The following is a 20636-nucleotide window of genomic DNA, read 5'->3' as shown; positions in this document are numbered from 1 at the left end:
GTCGCGGTGTTGCAACAGAAGGCAAACAGCCGAAGAAGCCGCGTAAGATCGGCGGTGCTCGTCCATCCAAAGCGATCCAGTACTTGTGCAGAGTTGATTCAGAGCAACACCTCAAACATTATGTAATGTTTCTTGTCACTCTTGTCACCGCGTCACGCTCACATTCTCTGTCGTCTCTTCGCACTGGTACCACAACTTGAGCGTAAAGATTGCTTCCAGAAGCAGTGGCTCGGTTGCATCTGACGCTAGAACGAGAGCTCTTTTCCCTTCTGAACGTGACCGAGTCGCCATGCACCGATGCAGAACGACAACTACACAATGATAGAATTGTCGATGTAATCAAGACGAACTGTGGACGAATCTAAGCGTACATAGCAGGAGCTGCTTGTGACTCAAAGGCGATGCCAATCTGCTCTGACCCATACTACGATGGTTTCGCAATCGCAACACGGTACCTGTCCATCGCACTCCCTCAATTCTTCACTAATCTTCTTTGTTCATGATCAGTAGCTATTAATCCCCTTGACCCGATGGATATACTCTTATCTTTCTTTCTGAGATGAATACATTGCTGGGTAATATCATCCAACAAGAATGCTTCCTGAATCCTCCTTGAATGTTACCTGGATTTTTCAGATGCAACAGGTATGTGTTTTCTGCCTTATCCATCGAGCAAATAAGAAATTTACATCTATAGAATCAGGGGCTCAATAGCCATTGAATGTGCTACCTCCCAAGAGCACAAGTGAAGAATCGAGGGAGCGGGAGGGGAAAAATTGCCAGAAACCCATAGTGATTCTTATAGATCCTGGTATCCCAAACTTGAGCTTATTGCGGGTCCAGGTTGTTTTATCCTGAAACATGCGGTAGAGTATCGTTTTCTCGTTGCCCAATGTTCGGCAGTACAGTAACTCCTATCCATCATGTTTGCACTGTTCTGAAAGCTGGAAGATCTCCGCGCTTCAAGCTTTCTAGTCGGTTTCATGTTCTCCGATTCAAGTTGTCGTTAGACAGGCACCGTCCGTGGTCATTAGTCCTTGATATTCCAAGTCAAACCAGTCAATTCTGTATTGCTGAGCGATATGTGAGCAAAGTTGAGCAGGTCTGTAATTTTCAGGATTTTTTTTCGTCCAGTTTTGACGGCATCAATCGGAGTGACAACCTTCTTTCGACTTGGTTGTAACCTTGAACCTGGTTACGCACACTCCGAAGCCAAAAACGTCGCATAACCTTCGGAGTCCCTTGGCTAATCTAACGGGACGGGCTGGTAAAATGCCGGTTATTATCGGCGCTGGTACATAGCACTGGCGCCACGCAACACGGATATAAGCCCGTGTGTCTAAGATGTCGAACTAACACTCATTTACCGCCACCCCTCGCTACCCTCGATGTCTACCGACTCTGTCATCTCGTCGCCTGAACGGCTCAACACGAAAAACGAGACTAGAAGCGCGAAACTGGCATTTCGGCATCTCAGCTATCGTGTTCAAGGCACGAAGGACAAAGGGAAAGTGCTTGTCGACAATGTTTCTGTGCTCGTAAAACCTGGGGAGCTATTGGCTATAATGGTAAGTTCTCCATGTCGCTTTGGGAGATCCGGACCTCACGGAAAGACTCATCGTAGGGACCGTCCGGGGCGGGTGCGTCTGTTGCAATTCGAGTTTTTAGCATTCATCCACCCGTAGGGAAGAGCACTCTTCTGGATCTTATGGCCTTTCGAAAACCTGCCCTAGCCGGTGGAAAGGTGTGCCATCTTAGGCTTTCCGATGAACGCCGGACCTGCTCAGTATCATCATCTTCCCAGGTCCAGCTCAATGGAGATGACATGACTGCCGAGGCTATGCAGAAAATCTCGACTTTTGTCGAGCAGGAGGACGCCTTAATTGGCGTCTTGACCGTCCGTGAAAGCGTTTCATACGCATTGCGCCTTCAGTTTGTTGACCTCCAGCTGCCAATGCATGGCCGACGATTCACCATCACCACAGTCTTCCTCTTCTCTCGCGTCGGGAATCCGCTGCACGAGTAAACCAGGTTCTGTCCGCTTTAGGCCTGCAATCTTGTGCCGATCAACGAATTGGTACGCCCATATCCCGCGGTATCTCGGGCGGTAAGTCGAAATTTGTTCACTTTTTGGTGCCGTAGTACTAACCAAGAGCTGAATGAAGGTCAAAAACGACGTGTCACCGCTGCGTGTGCTATGGTAACATTCCCGTAAGCCAATCATTTCCAGGTCCTGCATTTAAAGTGAGTTCGAATACACAGTCGCCTACTCTTACTTGATGAGGTCACCTCAGGGGTATGCAATCATTCCTTTCACCTTATTAAGGTAATTGACGGTATCTAGCTCGACAGCACCTCTGCTTACCAAGTAGTCGGTGCAATTCGTGCATTAGCCCGTGCCGAGGGAATGTTTGTGATCGCAAGCATCCATCAGCCTTCGTTGGAGACGCTCTCGACCTTCGACAACTTACTGCTTCTGGCTCCGGGAGGCGTAACGTGCTACAATGGGCCGGTGGATGGATTGGCTGCTTTCATGGAGCGTTGGGGACATCCTGTTGGTCGGTTTGTAAGTGATCCAAGATCCCTTGCCGTACCTCGCTCTGAATCGTTGATGATCAGAGCAACCCATCTGACCATGCCATGGCATTTCTCAGCACTGATTTTGCTGGCCCTGAAGAGGGGACCACGACAGGTCACGCCATGGAATCTAGCGCGCACTCTCTACGGCAATTTTATTTGGCCGAAAGCGCTTCCATTGACTTGGTCTCTGAAGACTCTGAAGACTCTGCTCGGGCTATACATGCCCCAGGTTCGGAGTTGGTTGAATACGGCAAGGCCACTCCGTTCGTTACCCTTGTCCTCCATACTCTTATCTTGGCTGAACGCACAACCATCAACTACGCTCGTAACCTCCTTGCATATGGTGTGAGAGCAGGAATGTATGCTGGCATGGGTGCAATGCTTGCGCGAGTATTATCATTGCTTAACGCTTTTGAATCTCATCCCTTTCTAGGCTCATATGGATAAACCTGGGGACAGCCGACTCTACGATAAATGACCGACTTTCAGTGCATTTCTACAGTGTCGCCTTTCTTGCTTTTGTGTGTTTCCCCCTTTTCATTATAAGTAAACTTATCAGCTCCCCAGATGTCTGTCGCTGGTATTCCTAGCTGTAAGGTGATCTCGCCAGACAAAGTATCGCTTGTTCATCTTTCTGGCAGTTCTAGAGGAACGAGCGGTTTATTATCGCGAGTCTAAGAATGGGTTGTATACGACTCTCCCTTTCGTCCTCTCAAATACGCTGGTCAACATGCCATTCCTCTTCTTCTGCGTTTTGCTGTTTAGCGTGATCTCGTATTGGGCGATTGTGCCGTCTTCATCTTCACTTCCTGGGGGTCCGCTTACTCAATCCTGTAGGGTCTTCACGCAGGAGCATCGGCGTTCTTCCGCTTCCTCGCCTTTCTTTACCTCGCCATTCTTGCTGCCGAGAGTCAGGTGCAAATTGTTGCCGCACTTGTGCCTATCTTCGTTGCTGCGCTTGCAATCGGTGCTTTGTAAGTTCATGCTCTTACGGCAGCTTCTGTCCGTTCACCGTTCCATTCAGCATCAATGGCTTCTGGATGAGCGTCGGCGGTTACTTGTAAGTTTACTTTTGTCAACATCTTTTGGGGAGGTAGCTGAGACACAATCTCAGCATTAAAGCGCGTTCTCTACCACGTTTCTGGTTCTATTCGTTTCATTATATGGACTACCAGCGTTACGCATTCGAGCTGCTGGCCAACGTGCGTGTCTCTCGGGTCGTGTGGTCTGGACCTACCTGATCAGGAACATAGTCCGACTTACGGGGCTTAACATTCCGTTGCACGGACTCGTGCGCCTGTGCGTATCCTTCTAGCGCACCAGACACTTGCACAGTTTCTGGTGATGACGTTCTGTCCTATCTTGATGTGGGCGGGATCTCGTATGGCAAGTGGTCAGCAGTTTTAATTGGAATCACGGTCCTTTATCGGATTGGGTGGGTTCTGTTCAATGAAATGAACACTAAAGCTGACGTCCCCGCTTCAGCCTTTATGTTGCACTGAGGACGAGATCAGGATGATTGGCAATTTACTGCCAGTGACCCAGATATTCAATATCAAATGCATATAAGATACGCAATCCATTAATTATTTTTATCGCTATGAGTGCTAGAGGTATCCTCGGACTGAGCACCTTCTTCAAGTTCTCAGCTATTATCTAAATGGTCGTTAGACGGTATTAATCGCCGAATTGTCGCTAGACAAACCTCGAACACTGATCGGTTATCACGTTTTGTGCAGGGAGCGAGACAGTGTTTTACTACTAGTAGACACACGATGAAACGTAGCCGTTCTAGGAGAGGTACCGAAAGTCGCAAGAAAATGTCCACCAGAACAGATTTGGCGGCAAGACGTGCTAGTGTGTCGCCAGACTGCATGCGCAATTATCCCATTCCTACAGGAGCCCGAGGACTGAGTTGGTTACGCGACGGTTTCTCAATGCCAGTGGTCGTGACTGGGTACCCGTCGGCCAGAGACTTTCAGGAATTCAAGCTTTGGTGGAGCAGAAAATATCTTGTCCTGAGGCCGCGCCGAAGAATCTGAATCTGAGTATGAATCGATCAGTAAGTATGTGCAACAGGAGCGAGAAAACGCCGCGGCACATTCAAGAAATCGAACGGCTAGTGAGAATCGAAAGCCAGAGTTAGCGAAACGGTCTCCTCGAAATACAATGGGATGGCTCAGGCTGTAAGCGCGAATAAAAGTTTTCTCTCCCGAAGGTGCAAGGCAAGAAAGTCCAAAACGCGTTTGGTAGCCTGAGCGCGAACTTGGAGTTGAAGTTGAACCAAATTCAAATAAAGCAGTTCGACTTGAGCAAGTTCCACTGCTCCAGTAGTCATGCGAACCTCAAGTCGAAAGCTCAGAGTAAGGGGAGAATAATAAGCAGGAGCACACACTTGCAGCGAAATCGTTGAAGCGAAAGCTCAAGGTCATTCAGTTTGAGATGATGCTTTGGGGTTCTAATCCCTTTCGCACGATAGAGAGTCTGGTGAGCAAGATGCGACGATGAATTCGTCGTGCGCTACTCGCTAAAAGTCAACGACAAGTTCTATCGAGAGGAAGTATCGTCACAGTGACTGATCGCGAAAGAGTCTCCTCCAAATCCTACCGTACGTTTCTTCTGAAGTAGTCTATGGGGCTGCTCACCAAACTGATAGTGGTCATTGTCGAGTCGTTGTATTCACCGGTGGCTCGCCGACGTAGGTCCATGTCTCGGAATCGTATCCGAGCAAGTGTCAGCATTTTTCAGCCGCTTCTCTCCTCGATGCTATAAAAGAATGACGCATTCATTCAATCTCCTCCCCCCATACTAGTACCCACTTTCATGATGGCAAATCGCACACAGAAGGCCCTCGTCATCCCGTCCGCCAAAGCCCCCATCGAACTGCGGGACATTATTGTGCCCACTCCCGGCAAAGGCGAGGTTCTCATCAAGATTATGGCCGTTGGTCTAAACCCGATGGATCCAATGCGCCATATGATGGACTTTCTCATTCCTGAGTACCCCGCAGTTTTGGGCAGTGATATTGCTGGTGTCATCGAAGAGCTTGGTCAAGATGTAACTGCATTTCATGTGGGGGATGAAGTGTAAATGCCCTTCTTTCGTTGTCTTGCTTGTCCAATAAGTGCTCATGGATGTTACAGATTTGTGCAGACACTGGGTGATGGATACCAGGAGTATGTTGTGCTGCCAACTTCCATCCTGATTCGTGTAAGTTGGGTGAACGAGAATACAACTTACACGAGTCCATTGATATACCACAATAGAAACCACAAAACGTCACTTTCGATGAGGTTGCCACCATGCCCATCACGTTTACAACATCTTGCGTCGGTCTTTTCGCCCCAGCACCCCTTGGACTTGGACTGAACCCAACATTCTCCTTCAACAAACCTCAAGCAGGGAAATCCGCATTGGTGATTGGAGCAGGGACGTCTTGCGGACAATTCGGTAAGTTGCAACTAACAGATACCCCAACACCTTGCTAATATTTCCGAAGCCATTCAGCTACTCAAATTTGCTGGCTTTTCTACCATTGTTGCATATGCTTCCGAAAAACACACCGATTATCTGCAATCGCTCGGAGCCACTCTTGTCATCGACCGTAATGCCACTCCTCTCGGAGACTTGGCTGCATTTCCCGCTCTCCAAGGACTCGCAGGTACGCTGGATGTTGTCTTTGACACCGCTCTGGGGCTTGGGCCGCCGAAAGCAGAGGACGCGAAGCCCGTCGATATCGCATACGATCTTGTAAAGTCCTATGGCGCGGTTCTGACCGTCAATCCGCGCTTTGTGCTTTCGCGATCTGGAAAGGAAGGTGTTCAAGTTATGGCCACATTGGGATGGTATGCTGGTCCTGACATATTTCCCCCCAAACGCCCGTTTCCTGGCTATGCGGCGACTGCAGAGCACACCAAGTTTGGCAAGGTCATGATTCAGGCGCTCCCGGAGCTGTTGGAGAATCGTGTTATTGTCGGCAACAGAACAGAGGTGCTGCCGGATGGACTGCATGGTGTCAACGCGGGGCTCACGAGGTGGTTCAGTGGAGCGGGTGTTAGTGGGGTCAAGCTTATCGGTCGACCTCAGGAAACAATTACTTGAGCGCGTTCAAGTTGATACTACATCTAGGGATGTTAGTTGATCTAACAACCCATAGACACAGTAATAACCGGCCCAGTCGGACAACATTAAGATCTTCGTCTCGGTCCGATTGAGATACTGATCGAACTGTTTGATCCGCGAGGCTGGGCCTGGCGGCGTCTCACTGCCTCGATAAGTAGTCGGCACCGGATTGAATGGAAGCAAAAAAATGTGCTGGATGATGGCGTGCTTTCTATCCAGGGTCTACCTCCTCAAGCGCTAGGTCTGACGTCGAGCACACAATTCAAAAAAAATACTTTTGGTATATAATGTCGGACCGCCACCAGTGCACAGTAATTTACAACGGTGAATAAGCTGGCATACGTGTCAGTGATAGGTCAGGTAGTTGTAGCTACTCGAATCGCAAGGTGAATAGTATCCCGAGTATGATTCGTTTGAGTCGTAGTTGAAGGGTTGGGTAGGTTGGGAAATATAAGCCGGGTTGATGGCTTCAGTACCCTGATGGAACTGTGTCTCGGACAGGACGAGATTTGGATAATCACCATGAGAGTACCGAGGCCGCGCGTAGACTGGTGGTGGACCAGTGTAAGGCAAATAGTTCGAGGAATGTGTCGACTGCCCGGTCCGCGCACGCGAAGACAGGTCGGCGTACGCCGCCGAAATACAAGGATGAGCCGACATGTGAGCATGAGATGGAGGACTGAATGCCGTACTAGACATTGCTGGAGGTGACGGCGAGCTCGATGCGGAGTAGCCAGACGAATGAGAGCGGGAACGCGAATGCGAGGTCGAAGTATAACTGGATGGCCAATTTGCTTCGCCTTCTGGGACCGTCATATATTGACAGGGAAGATTTTTGGCAGCGCAGCGGGCACAAGGGTTGGTTGGTGGTTGTTCAGTGGTAATACACTATCAAATGCACCAGTGAGTAAACCATAGGCCTAAAAAGGAGGAGGACAAACTCGAGATTTACGTTTGCGACAATTTATGCAGGCTATAATTGTACGCATTCGGAGCGGTTGCGAAGAAAGAGAGGAATTCAAGTTGGTCTTCGTCGAATCCATCTATATGTGCTGAACCAGCTGTCAAGTCCAAGTTTAGTTTGAGTGTTGTAAGCTCTGACTCGGAAACTTGTTGTGCAAGACACGTAGAGACTTCGATGCTAAATACTAGCCTCGCCCTCGCGCCTACATGCGCCATCAAAGCAGGCGAACATAATACCAACGCGGACTTGCTCACCGCCACCGTCTACATCTTGATCAAGCGAAGGGGTGATTTGCTATATCGTATTGATTCGTACAGCCTAAGACTGATCCGTTGCTCTCGAGTGGGCGCACAATAGACTACAATAGATTATGACGAATGCGGTGGGCGTACAGGCTCCGCGGTCGGGAGAACATCCTTGCAAAATAAGCCGCTCGCCAGAGCGGATCACTCTGAGCACTGAGCAGGCAGTGCGTTTGCTTCAAGTTGTTGGCTGTGAATTTTGTTTTTAATCATGGAAGACGTGGAATGAGTGCGCGTTGTTGTTGTGCTGTCCGCTTGTAGCTTCTTCTCTCCTTTTGCTATAGACTTGTTTGAAGTTGAAGGTGTTTTTCGGCAAGCAGTGCTTGTGACAGAGTCACGGCCAGTTGATTGAAAAGTCACACGATCATGATGATGTGTGAGCAGACCGAGAAGGATCTTCACAAGAACGTACCTATGAGCACATGTATATCAATGCAACGCAAAGGCTCAAACAAAGTCTGGGGCAGTGTCTCTTCACATTACAATATAGCCTCTCTGAATCATACAAATGGCAATATGCAATCAACGATGGAGTCTGACGTGCCAGTGGTCAACCAGTAATCAACGCCTCTCAAACAGTGTTGTGAAGCTGATCTATGCTTTCTTTGTGCCGACGCTTAAACATCTACTTGTGACTCTTTGTAAGTACGGTTTCGAGTCGGAAATCGAGCGCCATCTTCGTCGTCAGACCTATATAGCAAGATTTCGTCAGCGCTATGGCCCAACGCAGTGATAAAAAACGCCAGCACAAACATGTTAAAAGTCTGCGTGTTTTCTTCGTCCTCCCCACCCAGCCCGGCCTTCCATTCGAGGAAGAAAGTATGAAATTCTATAAGAATAGAGCGCATTCGAGGACAACGCAACAGAAGACGATAGCGGAGAGAGGCTGTATCATAAGGCGGAAATGTTCCAGGTTTTAGGTTGCCTGTACTGATGCGAACCATGCCTTGGCTATAAACGACCAGTTCTTCTAAGGAGCGCGGCAGGATGTTGTGTATCTTGCTGACTATATCGAGGTGCTGCAAGGAGTTGAGGGAACATGCCAACCACGGAAATGACGACGCACATATTTGTATGGCTTCCAATCCGGATGCATTGAGGTCTTGATTCGCAAAGATAGCCTAGTGAGGTTCGGGAGTAGTAGCAGAAGTTTGCGCAAGGTTTTCACACTGGACGAACGGGTGAGGATGCCAACTTTGAGAGATTTGACACTCGCGGGCATCCCGCCAGCTATTTTTGCGAGGCTGCTGACTTGGGATACGGGTTCGTCTAGGTCGAGCAATTGAAGACAGGTGACTTGGGTATAGGCCAGAAATGTGACGGCGTTTTCTGCTGAGCCAGTAAATTCACGAAGGTACGGAAATGCCGCAGCATTAGTTTGGATTAACAAAACAGGGCTCAAGCCTCCGGTGAAATAATCCACTCGAAGTATTTCCAAGTTGGGAAATGATGTTATGGCGGCTTGAAGATGCGGAATCACATCCTCGTGACTTGGAACCCGTTTTAATGTCAGGCTGTGGACATGCGGAAAGACAGGCAAGGTTTTCCCTCGTTCTAGCCATGCATCTGAGATATACAGACATCGCAATGTGTCGGGGTCAAGCAGATGTAACCAGGTCCTGCTATCATTTGGACGAGTTTTAGCCGGGCGTATAGTCAAGTCGGTAAGACGCAACGAATGTGGCTTGATGATCGTGTTGGCCGCAATTGTTGTTGATTCGTCCAGATAATCGCAATGTATAAGGTGGAGGCCCACCAGAGGACGATGTGAGCGACAAATGCGTCGGTCGAGGAAGGCGACAGTTTCCATTGGGAGAAACGTGAATTCTGCCCGAAAACTGGTCAAGGCTTGGAACCGCTCCAGATTGGAAAGAAGGAGGTGTAGAAGCGCGTTAACCCCTTCTCCGCGGGGCTCTGGAGGTTCATTCCACGGTCTAACATGTGCTTTGCGTTCGACGACATCGATCTGGACTGAACGAACCAGTGGCGCGATATCCTCTGAAGTGACAAAAGCAAGACGCGCTTCGTATTCTTTGGTGTTTTCTAGCGAATGGAGCTGCACAATTTCTCGGTTGTCTGCTGGGTCTCGGCCGTAATGGTACGGTATGAATTGAAGCTCGGCGAACAGGAATGGACGTGTCAATCCACAGAGACGACGGCTCGTCAATGCCATGAGCTGGTGACCGGAAGCCGGTATATGCTTGAGAATCTCATCGAAGAGTTCGTTCGGGAGGTATTGAGCCATTGAGGTTAATGAGGTGGTGGTTCAGGAGAAAATGTAGCGCTCGTCATCAATCCATCACTTGGGCGGCAAATTTCCCGCCGACCACTTACGCATCGAGTTGCGGTCAGAATTTGAAACTGTCCAGTCAAAAGATATCAGTCTGCAAATTAAAACCAGAAGATTAACACACATGCTGACCCCACAACTTCGATACAAATGCAGCCAAGCTCAACTGTTACATCTCTTCGCTATTCCTCGCATGCGTCAATGCCATTTCCATCTATAACTCCACGAGATCTGGGATCAATCGTGGCTTTCCGAACGGTTTTGATTCTCTCAGTCCACCAACCACGCTATCCTCTTCAGATTGTTCATCGTCTCCGATAATGCATCTCGCAGTCTCGTCCGATGAAGCTAAGTCCTCGGTTGAAATGCTGGTTGGCACCATTTGGTATGCATTCTGTGCTTCTGAGTCGGTTTTGAGTTTACGCCAAGGAGATGCCCAGTGGGATAGAAATGGGTACATCTCTTTCCGACGGACCCATACCATCCAGAACATGAAGAGAAGGACAAGAGCGCCAGCCACCGAGAGTGCTAAGATATCGACGGGCTGCCGAGTCACACTGTGCAGATTACCGTATAAGCGATCCATAAACGAGTGGCGACGAAAAGTAAACGCACATAAAAGCATCGACATCCAATACAGTTCCGTGTGGTCCTGCCATTACATTCGTCACATTGAGGGTATGTGCACCACGTCCAAGCCCAGACACAGAAAACTGAACGACTTGCACGACACTCCCTGTTGGTGGGCAGCAATACGCGTCGAAGATCGTCATATTGCCACCGTCGAGCGTGATTGCGAGTTGAGAGTGATTCCAACCGAGCGAGCCAAGGAGCTTGATTCCAGTACCTGTTATTTCGCCGAGTCAGTGGACAGAGCACGGACGACTTCGAACGCACCCCAAAAAGTTATTGCGACTGATGCACCAACCTCCTCTGTCCGCATGAGCCCGCCAGCATGGAACATCCGACCTCGCTCGTGCGTCCAGTTACCAGAAAAACGAACATCCCAATTGTTCTCCTCAACAAATATATCCCTTGAGCTACGCGCCATGGTGTTGTGCAAGAGAGGAGTACAACAGGGGTATTGGAATTCAGCGGAAGCGGAGATGAATTAGGGCTTGAGCTTGTTTAAATTCGTGGGTTGGAACGTGTGTACATTGAAGCGCATGCAACTTGTGTGAGTGGAGTATTTATGGGTTTTGCTTGGCTTCCGCGAAGAGAAGTCAATCTTCGAATGAGGAAGAATTCAAGAAACAGATGGTGTATGTGTGACGCCGCCGTGTGACGCCAGGGTCACAGTGACGCCAGTGATTGTGAATTCCTTCAACTTTACATGTATTTGCGCTATACCTGAAAGCTCAACCTTGAAGCCTTGAGACCGAGAATTAATCGGACACCTTCTCCGAGTTGTCAGCGTCCCGTCGGTCATCTACATGCTGCGGCTTCTAGGTTCATGCTAACTTATTTCCTCTTCCTTTCAGGACTTTTTAGATCACGAAGTTGCATGTTTCGGACTCATTGGGACCCCAAAATGGCTTGTATGAGTTTCTTTGTTGGCTTCGTTTAGCTTTACTCCACAGGGTGAATCGTGATTTTTTGTCTCGTTGTTCTTGGGTATTAGGTCTAACTTTCCAGCAGCCCTTGGCTTTGTATGATATAAACGGCTCCCCGTCAACAAAATAACGGTCATTTTCACTAGATCGCCACTGTGAAGACTGTATTCAAGACAAAACACAAGTAACGCCGTGCCATCAACTTGAACGTCTCCCTTGGATCGGGTTGGGGCTGCCTCTACCTCAGGTTCTTCTCCCTGCGTTTCCTGTCTAGTGTTCTTTCGATGTGACGAACTTGAGGCTAGGGTATATCACGTTCAAGACAATGCATGGACCACTACTTCCCTTTCCGAGGTTCGACCTTGTTCGACCCCCCCCATTGCCACGATTCTCTTCCATCTTCCGCATATTTCTGTTGGTTGGGTGTGAGTAGCCTTCAGTGCTCCGTCCATCCTTACAGTCAAGTTCATGGACTTCTTTTCTTCAGACTTCATCCGAACACCAGTCTCCATCTTGATCGCACTGCTTACCTGCTTTAACTCCGGGCTCGAACTCCAGCATTTCCGTTCTCGCATGAATCTGATGGGCCCTAATTTCTCGCGCACTTCCCACATCGTTGGCTTCTCTGGTCGCAAGTTTCGAAATTCAAAGTCACTTTTTGGGTAACCATCTTCACATTCTTCGGCTTCACGGATGAGGCGATAAAGACCCATATTAACATCGTCGCGACCTACGAGACGGGCTAGATTGGCGACTGGGAGCTCAACGCTGTGTGGGAGCGATGAATCTGGTCTTCGTGTTGGCCTCCTATCTTTGTCAACGACTTGGCCTCGGGTTATTCACTAGTCCTTTGTGACGGGAAACTTGCGAACTCGGGCCTTCAAATGCTATGAGGAACCAAACTACAATCCATTTCAATGGGTTCGCAAAGTCGTGCTGGTGCGACAATTTCAGTGCTGTCAATTGGAACCTGACCGTGATGAGGCCAAGTCCGCAGGTCTCAACTTAATCAAACAAGCAGTGGCGTACAACATTCCTTTTTGTATCATACTATCGAATGCTTGGGTCCCGTTTCTCGCCATGTTTCGGAAGCTCCAGCCGAGATCATCCGAAACTACTAGTATATACTACAACATACAGGAAAGGCGATACCTCTGCCCTATATTTCCGTCTATTTATCACTTGCTTATGGGCGACACATCTTCAACGACGGAGCAGCCAAATCTCCGCACGGACTATAGAAATCCCAATGCTGGCATGCCGCGTCGTTTTGCTAGCCTTTGGTTAGACAACTCCCACAACTGACTATGAATAAGCATTAACATTATGTTATAGGGCTCAGTCCGAAATATTGGGTTGGATTGGTGGCGGCTGGGGTCTGGTAGCCGGAGCGTTGCCTAGGACATTCGAGGCCATTATCAAGGTAAGGTTGCCAAATCTGAGTCACGCCGTCTCAAAGCTATGGATATAGACGCCACCCTCTGCGATATCTACTCTCCGCTTGATCACACTTGGCTCAATTTCAACAGGAGCCGCAATTGGCGTCCCCGCCAGCCTTATCCCAACCAATTTACTGATCTTCGACATCTTAAGGGTTACCGAACTCTTGCAACATTTCGACAGCATCAACACAGGCAGAACACAATATTCGGTGTATAACGCTGAGACGATTGTCGCCGCGCTGTTGGCTGGACTAAGTGGTATGTCGGTGCAGAAGAAAATCGACCTAGAGCTCGTGCGGCGCGGTTTGCCGACGGGTGGATTAGTAAAGGCTGTTGGCTTAATCTTGGGTGTTGGTGGATTAACGCTAGGAAGCGCTTGGAGGGAAATGAATGCGCAGCCGCAAGGTTCACCGAACTGATTTAACATCTACCAGGTATTCGTCGTCTATTCCAAAGCAATCAACCTCAAGTGGGGTCACCACTTTTCGGCACACTGCTGGCATTTGAGACTAGCCTGAAAGAAATTGCGTTTCATGTAGAGATGACATGCTGCGCTGACCGCTCCCCGAGTCGGGAACGGAAATAGTCCGTCCAATTACATAAGGTAGGAACGACATGCCACGGATTTAGGCGCATGGCAGAGCAGTCGGTGCCGATCCAGTCCACGTCGACAGCGTAGATCATCAAGGCTACCTAAACTGATAATTGATAAGTAGAAGACTGTCGCCGAAGTGAACTCTGTCGATATCCTCTATCAATCTTGTATACGTTGTAGCAGCTTGTGGTGAGTAATCATTTGTTTTTTCGGGGAAATCTGTGTTCTGAAATGAAGCACGACTTCAGCGAGATGAGCCTGATAAGCGCGACTTCGACGTGGACCCGCCTTCATATTGAACTTACGACTTTCAACTCGCGTGATGATAAGTGCTGGGCCGTCATTGTGTTGAGTTGACTCCAAATCGTTCAGGTTGACTTGCAACAATCGATGGCCGCATCTGCCGCACTTGTCGATCACCACTATCTTCCCACAATCTAGACAAAACAAATCATTGTCACGACGACAGCGTCTCTTGTTTATTGCACAAACATCCATCCACTGCGCCCGTCGACAAATGACCTTTCCAATCTAAAGCTCTGAGCTCTCGGCTTGTTCCTATCCCGAAGCGCCAGGAGTTGAAGCGCGTCATCTTGACTGTGTTCGTGCAAGACTACGGCGGCTGCCATATCACGACACCGCGATACTCGACGCGACGCGTACAGCATGCCCAAATACATCTATATCTGCTTTTCTCGGGTGTGTCTGTGCGAAGTACAACTCTACTCGCTATTCCTCCGTAATACAGCTCCGAGTTGACTGGTCCGTCAGGCTGACTCCGTAGGGAGCCAATCTACCTACCAGTCCATCTATTTAAGCTTTGGCTCTCTGGCTCCTTCCTCATCAACTGTCCCTCTTATCCAGACCAGAGCTAACTAAACCAACCAGCGCACCAGTAACGAACCAAACAATTCAAATCATGGCTGCCTCTCCCCAGCTCGTTTGCCTTAGTTGCCGTCAGAACAATATCAAGGTATGTCTTTTGTCTAACAAACAAAGTCTCCAGCCGACATTCTTATTTTCCAGTGTGTTCCCGACGCACGCGCGCCATCGGTAGCATGTGCCCGCTGCCTTCGCAAAGGGCTTTCATGCCAGTATGTCGCGGTCCCAGCGTCCTCGACGTCGTCTGCCCCGAGCCCAGCAAAGGCCAAGCCTGCGACGCCACATACGGGGTCCTACGCCCCGGCCCGGCTGCGCCCGATCCTCCCTGCGCCGCCTCAGCCCCCGAACCTGCCGTACACCGGGCCGCCCCCCGTCAACCATCGTCCCCGATATCCGACAGGAGAGTACCCCAACCTGTCGCTGTCTGGAGAGACGGATAACCCACCTTCTCAATACGCTCCGGTGTACGCCCACGAACAGGCCGCGTCTTATTCTTACAGTAACACTGGGTATCCACCCGCCGCTAATCCCGCCACGGGGTATTACTCGCCATATGACGCCTATTCTCAGAACGGATACCACTCTGGGTATCGTTGACAGGATAATCATTTCTCGACTCGACGGGGAAGCCAACGATGAACTTATCTTAGTACTTGAATAATAAATGACACGGAGTAATGTGTACCGAACTCAGTAACCAGTTGTAGATAATTTGGGACATAAATCGGTTCAACAATACGGTATCAGCGGTTTAGATTGAACACAAGTGCCCATCCACGAAGAAAGATAGTTCTGAAGATCCAGTGAGTCTAAGTCAACATCTGCATCTGATAGAGCGTCATTGTTTCCGAGTCCGAAACAACTAGGTGTATTACCAACTTGGAAATGTTGTTGACACAACTTGTATCAACTTGAATCGTTTATGACGTCGAGGAGCAGCTGCTCGTTCCTGCAGCTCTGCAGCCACCAGACATCTTTTTCGACAGCGAGTTCCAGATGTTGGATAAGGTAGCAATCGTCCAGACTACGTTGACGCACTCCTAGGTACAAACAGAGCTTCTGAACTGTTTGACTTCGTCGCAAAACACGTCGTCATTGGCTCTGGGCTCTGAATCAGTCGATAAAAAGGGAACTACTAGTATGTAGCAGAAATTACTAGTTTGTATATGCCACTGGCAGTGGATCTTTGCAGAAGACGGTGGATCATCCCATGCACTCAGAGTGTAGTAAAGGGGAGGCACGACCAACCGTAAGAGACGTGGCAGCAGCGAGACAAATTGCGGAAGTAGAACTGACTCCTGAGACCGTAGGTGTCAAGCCCTGCAGCAGATGATAATACGGCAGAATAGACGAAGATACTCTTGGCACATATGTAGGCTTAAGTAAGCCATAGAGCTAAATGGGACCAAGAGGAAGATTTTGAGGGCCCACGGAATTGTTAGGAAGTGAAGAAGTTGTGGTGTACATATGGAGATTATGAGGGTCGACTGCGGCAAGCGGGCTACTAGAGTCTTCAAAAAATCGAGAATTCGAGTTGCGAAATGGGAAATGGATAGCCCAGCGAAGGTAAATCGCGTGTTGCACTGGCAGAAAAAGCAAAGTAAGCTCCTCGAGGCTCGTGTTGTGCTGCCGCATCTGCTGGCAGCGAAATATCGAAATCAAGGAACTTGGAAGTGAATCTTCGAATGAACAAATAGACCGTCAACCCTAACCTAACCTAACCTAACCCTAACCGATGACTTCAAGCTTCAAGCCAGTCACAGCCGCCATTCAAAAATGTTTAGGTGGGAAACGTTAGTGGGAATATATAAAGTTTTTCTTGGCCCAAAAACTCATTGCAAAACATTAAATATTTTGGTCCTAAAAATCCTGTTGCCCCAGCCAAGTCAACATTTTTTGGGCAGAAAAACTCAAAGTTTTTTACACAATAAAAAATTAATTGCAAAATTTTATATATTCCCACTAACGTTTCCCACCTAAACATTTTTGAATCACGGCTGTGAGTGGCCACGAATCAGTATTGTGACCCGTGACATCACATGGTCGAATGGTCGACATCCCTCAACATCGACAAAATAAGTACTGGCCGCACCGCGAAGGAAGGCTCTCAAGTGGCAACCGCATCACGATGGGCGCCAGGTCTGGGCGGCCTTGGAGCCAACAACAGACGACGAAGACTCGTGCACAATTGACAGAGTGTGTGCCAGTACGAATGTATGAAGCTACGATATACCGGACACTAACATAACCTCAGAGACGTTCTGGGTGGGCTAGCATTCGCACAGAAGAGAGACTTGCCTACTCGCCAGTAAATTACAGTGGGGAACGGCTCTCTGCCTGGCTGAGCGCAAAAAACTGAAGTTTCACAACTATTTTTGAATCTTAGTGAATCTTCCTGGTCCGGATGATCAATGGGCGGGGTCTCTACTATTGGTGGAAAGCTAGAGACGGCTCTTATTTCAATATCAGGTCAACCACCGATTGGCGATTGCATTCTTTCCACCCTTGCATTGGTAACATCGTTCAGCACCCTCATCTGCTCCAGACCTTTCTCCTGGATAATGCCTCGGATCCTACACTCGCTTCTCCTCTCTCTCGTTCTCGCTGTGTTTCTTCTATTTCCACGCCAAACTTCAGCCGGGGCAACCAATACGACATTCGACGATACGGATAGCAGTTTTTCTTGGTGGGGGACATGGACTTCGATAACTCCAGCATCTCCATGTTCGGGTTGCGCCTCTCAACCCGATACATCTCGAACACGTGGCGGTACTTGGCACGACGGAAATTTCCCGGCAGGGAACACAAACCCGACGGGGGGTTCTTTCACTTTCACTGGTGCATTTTCATGTAAACCAGAATGCTTTATCATGCATAGCTAACTGTGTGCCAGGATCATCTGTATATATTTATGGAATCGACCAATGGAACATTCAGGCCGACATTGTCTTCACTCTTCCTCTCGCTAGTGGGAATGTCGTCTCTACACATCATTATTCCGGAAACGAGAACTACGTCTATTCCGTGCCCTTTTTTTCGGCTTCAGGGTTCCCTGAGAAGACTTACGCCGTTACTTGGGTTCTGGATACCCACCAAAGCACGGGAGTGCATGTCCAAGTAGCCTTGATCGACTATGCTATTGTTACTGCGGGTGTAAACAGTGAAGCTGCTCCACCCCCGACAACTGGCGGATCGCCGAGCACCGGAACAAGTCAAGAACAAACGGGCACCAAGCCACAGCCCAGTGGAACCGATTCTCAGCCTGAGGCTGACTCCACACGGTCTTGATTGTTCCTCTTCATAATGCAGACAGCGTAGCTAACAACCTTTTCTCAGTCGAGCGTCCTCTACTCCCATCTCATCGTGAGGGGCTCTTATCTATCTCGTTAACTAGAGACAGACCTGACTGCAAGTCCAGTTCTCATTCTCCATCGGGTCAACCCTCCTCGATCAGGTGCTTCTCGTTTCCTTTGACACAAACCTGGAATGATCTGAGGGACATTTATTAGTCGCTCGAAGATTTCATCTCCATCGATATCCAGCCCTGTCTCTGAGAATAATCCCTCTCAAACCAGTTCTGAACTTGCTGGGCACGATCATCGCCGAGGACTCGCAAAGATTCTGGGCCCACTTTTCGCCGCGGTTGCGGTCTTGGTCCTCCTTTTGTTCCTGTGGTACCGCAGGCGGAATCGACAGACACGAGGCCGCATGGGAGCGGTGGACCAGCCTTTTCATCGCATGCTGCAGGGCTCTGACATTAATCTTGTCAGCAGCGGCTTCGTTGATCCTCGAAATGCCATCGATAATCTCATTCCGCTGTTTCCACAGAGCCAAGGAAAATCAGAGAATGACGCGGCAGCTGTTTCGACAACTCGAGAAGGTGTACAGGCTCTTGACATACCTGGCATTAGCCACGAAACTCGAATGGTATCACCCTCTCAAACGGACTCTGTCGATGTGCGTCTACTGGCCGAACGGATTGCGGAGCTGGAGGCAAGAGTAAATGGGCAAACACTGCTGCCCGATCCGGAACTTGAGCATCCACCGCCCTATTTTGGAAGCGCCATGCGTGCTTCGGACCTCGGTTGACTCAGAGTCGAGAGATGATTCTCTTTAGTAAATACATGAACATAAAACATTTCGTTGTTGTCGAGCCGTTGGACGTGAATGGTGCTGAATAGCGGATTCGAAGCCTGTCCAATGCGGAACGCCGCTCTAGAGGTAGGTAATCCTGTGCGGCGTGATCAGGCAGTAATCATCTTTCCACTGAAAGTTCGAGCTTCTTTTATTCTGCGGCAAGAAGCTGACACTCACAGTCGATGTTCTCAGGGTCACAAGTGCTGACAAAGCGGGGGTGACCACGTCTCACTGCGCGCATCACCGCGTAGCACCACCGCTTTCGCTTAGCAAAGCTTGGTCAGAACCCACCACCACGTCGCAGAAGACGCGTCGCCAACTTGGGGTCCGGAACGGTATAAAGGGCTGCGAGGAAGCGCGACAATGGACACTTCATCTGCTCCCTTGAACTCTACAACCCATCTCTGCCATGTCTAAACGCATCTTCACCGTCTTCGGCGCGACCGGAAAGCAGGGTGAGCCCTTTCATCTTTTTGACGTGTTTCTTGCTTGTTGACCATGCGCTAGGCGCTGCCATCATCGAGTCCGCTCTCGCTGACGGGACCTTCACCCTCCGCGCTGTTTCGCGCAAGGTCGACTCCGACGCGAGCAAGGCCCTGATCGCCCGCGGCGTCGAGGTTGTCTCCGGTGACTTGTTCGACAAGGAGTCGCTCAAGAAGGCCATCCGCGGCAGCGAGGTCGTCTTTGGCGTGCGTGCTGTGGTTTTTAGGGCGGCTTCGACTTGATTGATTGACTTTTTTTTTCCATTAGATCACCAACTTCTGGGACCCCTCTGTCTTCCCCGCCGACCCCAAGGGTGCTGGCGAGATTACCCAGGGCAAGAACCTCGTTGATGCCGCGAAGGAGGAGGGTGTCAAGTACCTCTTGTGGAGGTGCGACGTCTGAAGCTGCGAAAACAACACCATCTGACCTGCCGCTAGCTCGCTGCCCAACATTTCTGAGGCCAGCAAGGGCGAGTGGAAGCACGTCTACCACTGCGACAGTGCGTTGTCTCCCATGTTTCCTCGTCGCCGTAAATGTTTACGATTCCCTCAGACAAAGCCATCGTTGGTGACTATCTTGCTGCTTCTGGCGTCCCCCACTCGATCGTCTACACCGCCTGGTTCGGCGAAAACCTTTGGGCATTTGGCAGCATGGTCCCCGCCGAGTCCGGCAACGGCTACACCATCCCGATCCCGAAATACAGCGCCACCGACAAGCAACAAGCGACCTGGGTCAAGAACGACCTCGGCCCAGCTGTTCTTGCCCTCGCCAAAAACTACAACACCGACAAGGGCAAGGAGGTTGGCATCCTCGGCGGCTCGTTCCCCGTCGTCACCCTCAAATTCACCTACCCCGAGCTCGCTGCCGCCATCTCCAAGGGTATGTTGCTGTTGCCTTCCGTCTTCTTCTTGCAATTAACATGTAACCCCTAGCACTTGGCAAGCCCGTCAACTTCTTCAGCGTCGAGACCACCGGCATGGCTGAGCTCGATGAGATGGTGCGTTGTTCCTCTGGATCATAGTACCGCATCTGACTCCGCCTACCAGTTCCTCTTCCAAGCCAAAACCGAGGGCATGTACCCCGACGCCATCCCGAACCCCAAGCTCGCTGCGCTCGGCGTCAAGTTCGGCACGCTCGACCAGTTCATCAAGGAGGGTGTCCTCAAGCACTTTTCGTAGATAATCTAATGTTTGTACGATAACTAAAAGTATAGCCTGACGAATGTACATGATTTCCTGCATGATATGCCTTGCGCAGGCTTTGTCAAAGACTTACTCAAAGGTCTG

The 20636-nt window shown here is 49.7% G+C and overlaps 6 protein-coding genes across 6 annotated transcripts; 5 read left to right on the top strand and 1 right to left on the bottom strand.

Annotated features, from left to right (window-relative positions):
- Positions 1 to 1388: 1388 nt before the first annotated feature.
- On the top strand, positions 1389 to 4099 carry MIND_00936200 (ABC transporter domain-containing protein; the record flags this gene model as incomplete). The annotated part of the gene is made up of 17 exons (XM_037365984.1): positions 1389 to 1568; positions 1625 to 1640; positions 1686 to 1744; positions 1805 to 1932; positions 1986 to 2107; positions 2166 to 2211; positions 2263 to 2296; positions 2345 to 2566; positions 2620 to 2966; positions 3014 to 3101; positions 3148 to 3172; positions 3222 to 3367; positions 3418 to 3554; positions 3605 to 3640; positions 3695 to 3782; positions 3834 to 4015; positions 4066 to 4099. 17 exons carry the CDS (start codon positions 1389 to 1391, stop codon positions 4097 to 4099), a joined length of 1890 nt encoding a protein of 629 aa, XP_037217396.1.
- A 1304-nt stretch (positions 4100 to 5403) lies between these two features.
- MIND_00936100 (GroES-like protein) lies at positions 5404 to 6681 on the top strand (the record flags this gene model as incomplete). The annotated part of the gene is made up of 4 exons (XM_037365983.1): positions 5404 to 5666; positions 5724 to 5790; positions 5847 to 6030; positions 6080 to 6681. 4 exons carry the CDS (start codon positions 5404 to 5406, stop codon positions 6679 to 6681), a joined length of 1116 nt encoding a protein of 371 aa, XP_037217395.1.
- A 1904-nt stretch (positions 6682 to 8585) lies between these two features.
- Positions 8586 to 10213, bottom strand: MIND_00936000 (uncharacterized protein; the record flags this gene model as incomplete). The annotated part of the gene is made up of 3 exons (XM_037365982.1): positions 8586 to 8658; positions 8722 to 8987; positions 9035 to 10213. The coding sequence occupies 3 exons, from the start codon at positions 10211 to 10213 to the stop codon at positions 8586 to 8588; spliced, it is 1518 nt and encodes a 505-aa protein (XP_037217394.1).
- Positions 10214 to 12891: 2678 nt separating this feature from the next.
- MIND_00935900 (uncharacterized protein) lies at positions 12892 to 13672 on the top strand (the record flags this gene model as incomplete). The annotated part of the gene is made up of 3 exons (XM_037365981.1): positions 12892 to 13094; positions 13147 to 13234; positions 13283 to 13672. The coding sequence occupies 3 exons, from the start codon at positions 12892 to 12894 to the stop codon at positions 13670 to 13672; spliced, it is 681 nt and encodes a 226-aa protein (XP_037217393.1).
- Positions 13673 to 17141: 3469 nt separating this feature from the next.
- Positions 17142 to 18819, top strand: MIND_00935800 (uncharacterized protein; the record flags this gene model as incomplete). The annotated part of the gene is made up of 5 exons (XM_037365980.1): positions 17142 to 17568; positions 17624 to 18011; positions 18067 to 18093; positions 18149 to 18184; positions 18240 to 18819. The coding sequence occupies 5 exons, from the start codon at positions 17142 to 17144 to the stop codon at positions 18817 to 18819; spliced, it is 1458 nt and encodes a 485-aa protein (XP_037217392.1).
- A 457-nt stretch (positions 18820 to 19276) lies between these two features.
- On the top strand, positions 19277 to 20528 carry MIND_00935700 (NmrA domain-containing protein; the record flags this gene model as incomplete). The annotated part of the gene is made up of 7 exons (XM_037365979.1): positions 19277 to 19322; positions 19375 to 19556; positions 19618 to 19739; positions 19788 to 19849; positions 19903 to 20229; positions 20283 to 20347; positions 20397 to 20528. The coding sequence occupies 7 exons, from the start codon at positions 19277 to 19279 to the stop codon at positions 20526 to 20528; spliced, it is 936 nt and encodes a 311-aa protein (XP_037217391.1).
- Positions 20529 to 20636: the final 108 nt, after the last annotated feature.

Source organism: Mycena indigotica (genome assembly GCF_014461135.1).
Source record: "Mycena indigotica strain 171206Taipei chromosome Unknown Mind.scaff0008, whole genome shotgun sequence".
Taxonomy (NCBI): domain Eukaryota; kingdom Fungi; phylum Basidiomycota; class Agaricomycetes; order Agaricales; family Mycenaceae; genus Mycena; species Mycena indigotica.
Note: the sequence above shows the minus strand (reverse complement) of the source record. Positions and strands in the feature narration are given on the sequence as shown.